At 41.7% G+C, this 9859-nt stretch overlaps 1 protein-coding gene across 1 annotated transcript; it reads left to right on the top strand.

Moving 5' to 3' along the window:
• Positions 1–823: 823 nt before the first annotated feature.
• SNIP1 (Smad nuclear interacting protein 1) lies at positions 824–6342 on the top strand. Its single transcript, XM_016157393.2, has 4 exons — positions 824–1115; positions 2354–2453; positions 3313–3914; positions 4858–6342. The coding sequence occupies exons 1-4, from the start codon at positions 889–891 to the stop codon at positions 5120–5122; spliced, it is 1194 nt and encodes a 397-aa protein (XP_016012879.1). The 5' UTR covers positions 824–888; the 3' UTR covers positions 5123–6342.
• Positions 6343–9859: the final 3517 nt, after the last annotated feature.

Below are 9859 nucleotides of genomic sequence, written 5' to 3'. Positions count from 1 at the left end.
CATGGAAACTCCCTCCAGCCTCATGGCCTGGGCGGGGCTTCGGAGTTGGGCGGGGCCAGCAGGGCTCCAATTTCTACGCAGCTTTTGCGAAAAGTTCTTCCGTGCTTAGCTTGTCAGGTCTCCGGCTAAATGGGTCACTTCGGTACTCTTGGAAGCAAGGAAACAGGCGTTCACGTCCCTATGTAGCGTCTAACGCGCAATCTGAATGAAGTGGCAGGTCTTCTCTGACCCCCGATTTTCGTCTCCTGCAAAGTGGGAGACATCTGATTCCTTAATGAAGGGTGGGGGTAAATTTCCAGAGGAAGACATCTATAGTTCTCAGGTTTTGAAAAGTATTTGTCATTAATTAAACGAAGAAATGACAAAATAACAGAAAGTTCAAGAACAGAGGGGATATACTAATGATTTGCCCACGGGCTACCATGTGAATTACATCTCCTTCTCTACTTTCCTTCGTATTTTCAAACGTAAATGTAAGCAATTGTGCGCACAATATTGTATCCTGCTTCTTTTGTTTAACAGGTCAGGGCTTTTCTTCTTTTGTCATATAGAGTTTGTAAATAACATTGCGAATGGCGTTATAATAGTCATCGATTGGCTAAACAACGCCCTGCTGCTGGGCATTTAAGTGCTCTCCCTGTTTAGGAAATTACTAATGATGCAGCAACAAACAGCCTCGAGGGAAGCTTTTTCCCAGAAGTTGGCTTTTGAAACTTAAAACTCCCTCCACGGGAGTCGCCTCGCTACGGCCCCGCCCACAATAGCGTCGTTGTCACGTGATTGGCCTCTCCATCGCTAGGGCTTCTGGGAGAGCGGAAGTCCAGGGGTATATCTCGTCATTTCCTTGAGCGAGAGAAGCGCAACGGACGTGTTTTCCCTTCGCTCAGCATGAAGGAGGTGAAGAGTGAGCGGGAGCGGGGCAGCCGGCGAAGGCACCGGGACGAGGACATAGTAGCGGCGGCGGCAACGGTAGTGGTGAAGCAGGAGCGCCTCAGTCCGGAGGCCGCGCCACCTGTCCACCGCCGCCCGGACTCCTCCGGCGGTAGCGCATCCCCGCCGGCCGGCGAGCAGGGCCGTCCTGGTCATCGCGGAAACCGAGCCCGAGGACGTAGTCGGTAAGTGGGAAGCAGCTAGGGGTGGACCTTAGGTCGGGCTCGTTGAGAAAGGAAGACAGGGCTAGCGTTAGAAACACACTTTGAATGCTGAGCGCAGCGGCTTGGACTTAATCCTAAGGGGTGGAAGTGACCCGGTGGTGTTCGTGTTATTATTTACCTGTCACTTGCGTTGTAGCTGGGCGTTAAGCGCCTAATGGACAGGGTCCTGCCCCTTCATCTCTGTGTGCCCAGCGCTTCGCCCAGTATGGCCCGACCTAGTGTATCATTTAAGTCGAAATGAAAGATTTTCCCCACCTACCTGCAAATGGAGTATGAACGTCGTCTTTCCAGTTATCTGTCCCAAAAAGTTTCCACATCTAGGGCCTAGGAGATCTACCTGACAGAACTAATGAAAAAAAAATTGTCTCGGGCTAGACTCATTCATTCAACCTAGTTTTACTGAATACCTATTATGTGCTAAAGACTGCTCTAGGTTCTGGGGCCTCATGGAAGAACAAGGTTGATGGTTATTACTCTGTCAAAGCTGACAGTGCTCTAGCCTTGAGACAAAATAACTAGCAAATAAAGTAAATAGTTTCCATTGGTAACAAGTATTAGGGATAGGTTAAAACAATAAAGTGATAGAGATTGAGGTGAAGTGGAGAAGGCCTCTGAAAAGGTGCCACTTGAGTTGAGATCTGAATAAGACTAATCCAGCCTTGTAAAGATGCTGGCGGGGGAAACAACACATACAGAGAACTTGAAGTATAATTAATTGTGATTATTCTAGAAATAGAAAAAAAAAAACTAGTGATCAAGGAGAGTTGTTGGAATGAGGTGGGAAAGGCAGAAGACAGAGCCTAAGGACTTGCTGATGATTGAATGTGATTGCGTGGGAAGGGTGTGGGGAGCTGTTGGTGGTGAGGAAAAAAAGAATCATGGGTGACTTCTAGGTTTTTGGCTTGAGCAGGTGGATGGTAGTGCCAATTACTGAGATGGCAAAGACAGAGGAAAGGTTTTGAGGGGTTGGGAATCAAGTTATCGAAAAAGAAGGTTTGGTAGGCAGTTATGTCTATGGGTCTGGAACTCAGAGGAGACGTTAGGGCTGGGAAAGTGAAGCCCCCGAGTCCTATACTGTGAAAAGCAGAGACCCTCACAAATATGGTGTCTGTGTGGTAGGTAAGCCTGATATTTGAAGGTCATTTATATGGGGGAAGGGAAATTGAGATAAAATCCTGTGTGTCCCATTCTCTTAACAGGTCCCCAGCCAAAAAGAAAAAGTCTTCAGGAAGAAGAAGCAAGTCTCCTCGGAGTAACAGAAGCCGAAGTCCTCACCACTCAACAATCAAGGTGAAGCAGGTAAGTGGATTGAGTTGTTTTGATACTGGGTCCAAATCTGGAGCCTCTTTCCATCATAGCTAGAGTGTTGTATATGTGTTCACCAGTACCTGTAATGGGCTTTTATCAAAGCTGGGTGGGATTCTTTTCTCCTTGTTTTGTTAAATGAAACTTTGTTTTGAATTACTTATTGATTCACATGCACTTGTATAGGCATATACTCTTTACCCTGTTTCTCCCAATGGTAGCATCTTAGAGAATTCTAGTACAGTATCACAACCAGAATATTGACAACAATGCAGTCGAGATGTAAAATATTTCCATCACCATAGAGATCCCTTATGTTGTCCTTTTATAGTCACACCCACTTTCCTCCCACTTTTACCCCTCAACTCTTAGCAACTTCTGTTGTCCATTTCTATAATTTTGTCACATCAGATATTACATATTTCTTAAGTATAGTCCTAGGTATTGAATAATTTTTGTTACAGTTGAAATGAGATATTTTAAAATTACTATTGTAGTTTCCTTTTTGACATAAGAGAAAACCAACTTTTTCCTTTATATATTATCTTGTGCATGACTACCTACCTCTCTTTATTAGTTCTCTTTTCCATATATGCTCCCCTATAAGTTTGCCTGCAGGTACTTTTGTGTCTAGGGCTCTGAACATAGGCTTGCACTGAGAGCTAGGGTTGGGCAGCAGCATGGGATACAGTTAGTGTTGCCTTACATGAGTACCTAACCACCACTGATGACCTTATTTCATGGGACATTTTGCACCTAAATGCCAGAGTCCAAATCACAAATTCCTTTTTGAATGCAGCTTGTTTATAGATTATAGAGTGCCTTTAACTGACTGAATCACTATGAATTTCAGGAACGTGAGGATCATCCCCCACGGAGAGGACGGGAGGATAGGCAGCATCGGGAAGCATCAGGACAGGAGCACAGGCGAGCTAGGAACAGTGACCGAGACAGGCACAGGGGCCATTCCCACCAGAGGAGAACCTCTAATGAGAGGCCTGGGAGCGGGCAGGCTCAGGGACGGGATCGAGACCTTCAGAATCTGCAGGCTCAGGAGACAGAGCGAGAATTTTATAATGCCCGACGGCGGGAGCATCGCCAGAAGAATGAAGTTAGTGCCAGCAGTAATGAGTCTCAGGAGTCGGTTCCTCAACCTGGTGGCAACAACAAAGAAAAACCAGTGCCTGCTAAGGAAAAGCCAAGCTTTGAACTTTCTGGGGCACTTCTTGAGGACACAAACACCTTCCGGGGTGTAGTCATTAAATATAGCGAGCCCCCGGAAGCACGTATCCCCAAAAAACGGTGGCGTCTCTACCCCTTTAAAAATGATGAGGTGCTTCCAGTCATGTACATCCATCGACAAAGCGCTTACCTCCTGGGGCGACACCGCCGCATTGCAGACATTCCAATCGATCATCCCTCTTGTTCAAAGCAGCACGCAGTCTTTCAGTATCGGTAAGTATACTTTTGCAGAAAGAAACTCAAGTGTGAGCAGAAGCTAATGTCTCTGTTCGGGTTACTAAGTTTTGTGTACATGTATATGCAGAAGGATCCATACCCCTCATATCTAATGTTAGTCTTAAAGAGTATTAACCTTACTGTCCTTTGAGTAACCATCTATATCTGTATAAGAGCATTGAACTTGGTGTCAGGAATCCAGATTTTGAATCCTGCCATTATCACTTACCAAGTGTTTGACCTTCAGTAAGCCACTCTCTGGGCCTTAGTTTCTACCTACCGCACAGGGCTATTATGAGGATTAAAATGAAATATAATTGAGAATGCCTGGCATATGTGTTGACATCTGTATCTTGACAGTTTGCATAGTACATCTGTTATTGTTTGATCCTTACAACAATCCCGTGAAGAGGGTAGGACAGGTATTAATATCCACATTTGACAGGTGAGAGGACTGAAGCTCAGCAAGGCCGCGTGACTTGCCTAATAAATGATCACCATAGTAGAACTCTGGCTGAAATCTAGCTCCCTTAACTCTGAAGTCTAAATCTGCTTTATTTCCATTGGAATAGAAGATGAAATATGTTGAAATATGGGTGAAATAAGCATATATTGATTATAAACACCAAAAAAAATGCATTTTCTTGACTAGGGCAACAAGCCTTGGATTCTGCCTTTTAAGCTTTTGATCTGCTATGAATTTCCTGTCCTCCCACAACCAGTTCTCACCTTTTTAAGTATTTAACTTGGTAAAGAGTGGAAGAAGTGGAGAGGGCCTCTCTGAAAAGGTCCAAAGCCATGCCTTCCCTCTTGATTTCTTAGAGTTTGAATTTGAACCGTGTCGAAGCCAGGTTATTTATATTGTCCAGGCTGTGTTAGCGAAAAGCTGGATGATCTGAGGCAGGATTTTGCTCACATGTTTCTCCTTTTTCTCTTCCAGGCTTGTGGAATACACCCGTGCTGATGGGACAGTTGGCCGTAGAGTGAGGCCCTACATCATTGACCTTGGCTCAGGCAATGGAACATTCTTGAACAACAAGCGCATTGAGCCACAGAGATACTATGAACTGAAGGAAAAAGATGTACTTAAATTTGGATTCAGCAGCAGAGAGTATGTTCTGCTTCATGAGTCCTCTGACACTTCTGAAGTAGACAGGAAAGAAGATGAGGATGAGGAGGAAGAGGAGGAAGTATCTGACAGCTAGCAAACTAAGGAACAGCCCAAACTCTTGAGAGACCTTTCCTTTCTCCGAAGGCTTTGGGATTGACTCAAAGAGCACAGTGGTGCTCTCTCTAATGCCTCTTATTGCCTTAAGTCTTTTTTTGGTGGCTGGCCAGCTTGTGTTACAGTATAAGAAAACTGACTTATGTTCGGTCGAACTTCTTTCTGTGGCACATTAGCCACGTGCTTGTGGGCACATTTTCAGAACAGTCTCACCAACACATCGTGTTTCGTAGAAGCATTGTGGCTTTAGTTGGTGCTTTCAGAACTGTTGCCTAGGAAATTATAAACCATTGGTTAAAGGGGAATTGTGGCTTGTTCTCTTTGTACGTACAGTTACTTTATTTATAAGCTTTGTGGACTGGGTTTGTTTGGTTTTTGTTTCTGGGGCAAACCCCTTTTACTAAGCTTTGGTCATCACCAAAACAGCCTCCAGTATATACCAAAGCTTTGACCTGGTTGAGCTCTTGAGTCACAAAAGTTGATTTTGCACTTCTCTTTTTTGGGGGGTGGGAGTTTACCACATGACCTCATTATTGACTATTGGACTTAAACAGATACTTTGTGGAGGCTCTTAGCATATGACTGTACAGGAAGATCATGACTACTATCAGTGGGTGCTGATTTAATGCCACAAGAGGCTGAAATGCATCGGAGATCTGTTTTCTGTGAGAGAATTCTAATTTCTCCATGGAGCATGTACATAATTTTGATCATCTTATCTGTTCTTCAACTTTGCATTTTTATTCAAATTTTATCTTTCTTCCTTTTTGAGAAACACACTGTCATTTATGTGGCAGGGTCCTAGCTTTATTCTAACAACACATGCGTAAGTCTAAAGGAGGTTGTGTAGTTTACATGTTTCATCTTTTTAAGACATTCAGAGGTCGTATTTACCTTTCCAAGGCTGGAAAGCATGGGAATTGCCCAATTTCCTAATTTTCCACTAGAGGAATATATGTTAAGTAGAAAAATCATAGCTACTTACATATGCTGTGTGCCTGTGTGTGTGTGTGTGTGTGTGTGTGTGTGTATAAAGTTGTGTGTGAAAGAGCTGCATACTGATTTTCATAGGAGAATGTTTTGTGATGTAAATGTAATACTACATTATAGGCAAAGGCCTCCCTGCATTTGAAGAGCGGGTTTTCATTTATATGTATTTTTGGGATAAAAAATAATAAAATTTGTAAATATAGTCCCATATCTCAGTGAGTGAGCATTGTTCTTGTTGAAGCACCAGTATTTTCTGAATTGGCAGTGAAGGGGTTTTCCTTCCCAGAATAGTTAGAGTTGGGGCAGGTTATACATAGTGCTCCTTGTACCGGTTTATCCTTGTCTTGGGTGTTTTCACCCTCTGGTTATGATGGGGATGTGGGATGCGGAGCAAGGAGAGGTGATGCAACTCTCAATCGATGTTACTTGTAACTATTCCTCTTGGGTTGAAACTTATGATACTATTAGGTTGTCTTCTTTACCATTGTTTTTCCATTAAAGTCTCACACACCCGTGTGTACTCAGGGCTAAAGGTTGACTAACATGGGGAGGGGTAGCTGACTAATCTTTATTCAAAAGAAATGGAAAGATCCTCTTTGAAGAGTGAACATTTAATAAGGTCAGTTAGGTGAAAGTTTAGATGAGGGGAAGCTACAATAATGTAAGAGCAATTAACATCCCCCTCAATGTGTTCTACATGGACCACTATACCTAATATTTTGATAATTTTGATACATGCTATAGATCACATATTACATATGTGCCTGTCTGAAAGGTGGGTTTTGATTTGATGAAATTTTCTCTTGATCCAGACTGATGGTTTTCTCTTTCAGGGATTAGGCATTAATCTGGCAAGGGGGCTCCTCTTTGAGTTTGTGCTACTTCTATTTCCTAGAGGTTTGGGCTGTGCTTTGAACACCATTTTGGTGGGCACTGTGATAGATGACCACTTCGCCTACATTTTTCAATAAGAAGTCCCAATTATGTAGTAAACTTTTGCTTCCTGGCTTAAGAGATTTTTCACACTCAGTATCTGGGAAGGTGTCCCACCCCACCTACCACCCTTTAAGAAAGAGGGTCAAAGAAAAAGATCTCCAAAGCCAGATGTCACCAGTAGACTTCTCATTTGAAGTTGACAAATTCCCTAAGCTTTCTTCTTGAATTAATTCATTGCTTAGAAACTCATGTTCATCTAAGCTATTTGCAACTTCATTCTTCACCTTTTCTCTACCCTGGCTGGCTTGTCTACACATTATTGCTGTTAAAATCAAACCACCTGCAAAACAGCCCTTTGTTTCTGAGCCCCTTCTCCATATCCTCTGTGATGGTCTACAGTTATGCCACGGTATGGAAAAGAATCTTCAGATTTTTCCCATTAAGCCTCTTCCTAGTCATCTTCTAGTTCCCTCATTCTAACATTGACAGAGGACAGCTCATTAAGTGCAATTACTGATGTAACTGTCAAATACTTTTATTGTATCCTGGTGATAATTGAAAACTGAGTAATCAATTCAGATAACTGAAATTAAATTCTAAAAAATTTCATTGCGTATGCCAGTACAAAACATAGCTTGGTTTTAAAAGGCTTAGAACTTAGTATTTCAGGTCAATTATCAGTCGATATAATGCCCGAATGGTTGTATTTTTTAACATCCTTCCCATTGTAGAAATTTGTAGATGTGAGGAATAAAATGATATAATGTTAATCAAAGCCTAACTGCGGCACACACACAACAACATGCTAGCAATGCCTGCTTGTGAGATGGTATTCTGAGGCCACAATGTTCCCAGGTATGTGAGTTTATATCAAGTGAAAAGCCTACTCGATTTAAATTAAAGCTTTGGAACTGAAAACTTCATTTGGGCTCTTAGGTGAAGTTTCCAGTATACTTATCAAATGGGAAACAATTTTAAGTGTCGATTCGTATACATGTACTCTAAAGTGAATTAAATAACTAAATCAACAGTTGCATAAGCTTACTATGCTAGCATTTGGTTAACAACTGTGAGTTAGAAGCAGGAAGCAATAATGTGGAGATGGGCTGCACCATGTGCAAGAGATGGCATTTCAATGGATTTTGAACAAGAAGTAGAGGAGGGCGTTGTTTCATACTGAGCAGTTCGGGGTCCACAGCAAGTCAGTGATGGAACTAAGATGAAAAGTCACCTCAGTCCCAGTTCTGTGGTCTTTCCTCTGGTCCGTTGCTTCCCACCTCCCTAGCTGAGCTTAGTGAAGAGATCTGAGGGAAAAGACAGCTGGTTCATTTGGTGACAGCTCATTAGGCTGTTCAGTTCAGTTGTCCAATTCATAGGGGGTTCAAAGAAATCACAGTGGGTGGGATTTTCAATGGTAGAGAGTGGCTTAGACAAATCCTCACTTCCCCACGTCATAGCCAGAGCTACTTGGAAATCATGTTGGTTTATAAAAATAGACAAATATTCAATAATCGGGTGCCTAAGAAGTGCCATGAACTGAGATCTCAATAATAAAACTGGCTAATATTTAGGAGCACTTTCTATGTACAACGCACAGTTTTAAGCACTTTATATGTATACTAACATGTATCTTAACTCATTTCTTCCTCATAATCCTTAACTGCTGTGATATACTACCTCTTATAGCCTCTTATAGTTATGAGATGTATAAGGTCTGGCCCATGCAAAGCAATACGACCAGGAGCTACGGACAGTGCTAAATAGGAGAAGCACTAGGGATTATGGAAGCACAGAGAAGTAGTGTTCAACAAAGCCTTGGAAGTCAGAAGAGGCCAGCAGAGATGAGAAAAGGACGAAATACATATTTCTAGACAGAGAGATTAGCATTTGGAAATACCTGAATGATAAACTAATGAGAATTTGGAAGCAATTGAAGTTCAATAGGGAAAAGAAGTGAGTGAGACTTCTGGTTTCTGAAACTTCCTATTTTAAAATAGCCAAAACTTCTGCATAAAATATAAGTAAAATAATTTCACAAAGCATCCAAGAACCTACACATTAGTAAAAAAAAGTTATCAGGCCAAAAGTGAAGATAAATAAGAATCCAGAGAGAAATGGGGTATAGATGCCTGCAAACAACATTTGGTCTAAAGGAAAACAATATTTGATTCTAGTAAATCAGACGTTACTCTAGGTTGACTAGGACAGAATTCAAAACCTACATACTCTAGATAGTCTAATAGAAGATGTTGCCCACAACATCTGGCGTACCAAAGGTCTATAATTTTCAGAATAAAAGAGCAGTTCAGAAATTGAATCCTCCCAGGTATTTACAGCGTGGGAGCTCAGGAAAACTCAAGCCTTTAACTTGGTTTAAAATGACCCTGTTCTATTAGAGAAATAAATGAAATTAACCTTTGGAGGAAAGAATGTTTTTTTAAATCTCAGCTCCAGTTATTTCCACATTCCGCTCCCACCAAGATACAATTTTTTTTTTAATGCACATGAGAAAAGGCACTATAGGTGAGACCCAACAGAAATAACGGATAACAGAAACTGATTTTCAACAAGCTTCAGATACTTGAATGACAAGATAACTATAAAATGTTCATGGTTCCTAGTTTCAAAGAAACGGCAAGCTTGAAAATACCTATGGGGAAGAAGATATGGCAACAGGAGAAATGGGAGTTATTTAAAAGACCAACTAGAATTTTTAGAAATGAAAAATACAATATCTGTACAAAAACCCATCAATGAATGACTTTAATAGAAATTTCAGGGAGAATTAACT

Source organism: Rousettus aegyptiacus, unplaced genomic scaffold (assembly GCF_014176215.1).
Source record: "Rousettus aegyptiacus isolate mRouAeg1 unplaced genomic scaffold, mRouAeg1.p scaffold_m13_p_1, whole genome shotgun sequence".
Classification (NCBI taxonomy): Eukaryota; Metazoa; Chordata; class Mammalia; order Chiroptera; family Pteropodidae; genus Rousettus; species Rousettus aegyptiacus.
Note: the sequence above shows the minus strand (reverse complement) of the source record. Positions and strands in the feature narration are given on the sequence as shown.

What these genes read in the sequence shown, in the direction of transcription:
- SNIP1 (XM_016157393.2), top strand. Translation starts at nt 889, where the DNA reads ATGAAGGAGGTGAAGAGTGAGCGGGAGCGGGGCAGCCGGCGAAGGCAC. An exon ending in CGAGCCCGAGGACGTAGTCG is followed by an intron (nt 1,116 to 2,353) that starts GTAAGTGGGAAG and finishes TTCTCTTAACAG; the next exon opens with GTCCCCAGCCAAAAAGAAAA. An exon ending in CAACAATCAAGGTGAAGCAG is followed by an intron (nt 2,454 to 3,312) that starts GTAAGTGGATTG and finishes TATGAATTTCAG; the next exon opens with GAACGTGAGGATCATCCCCC.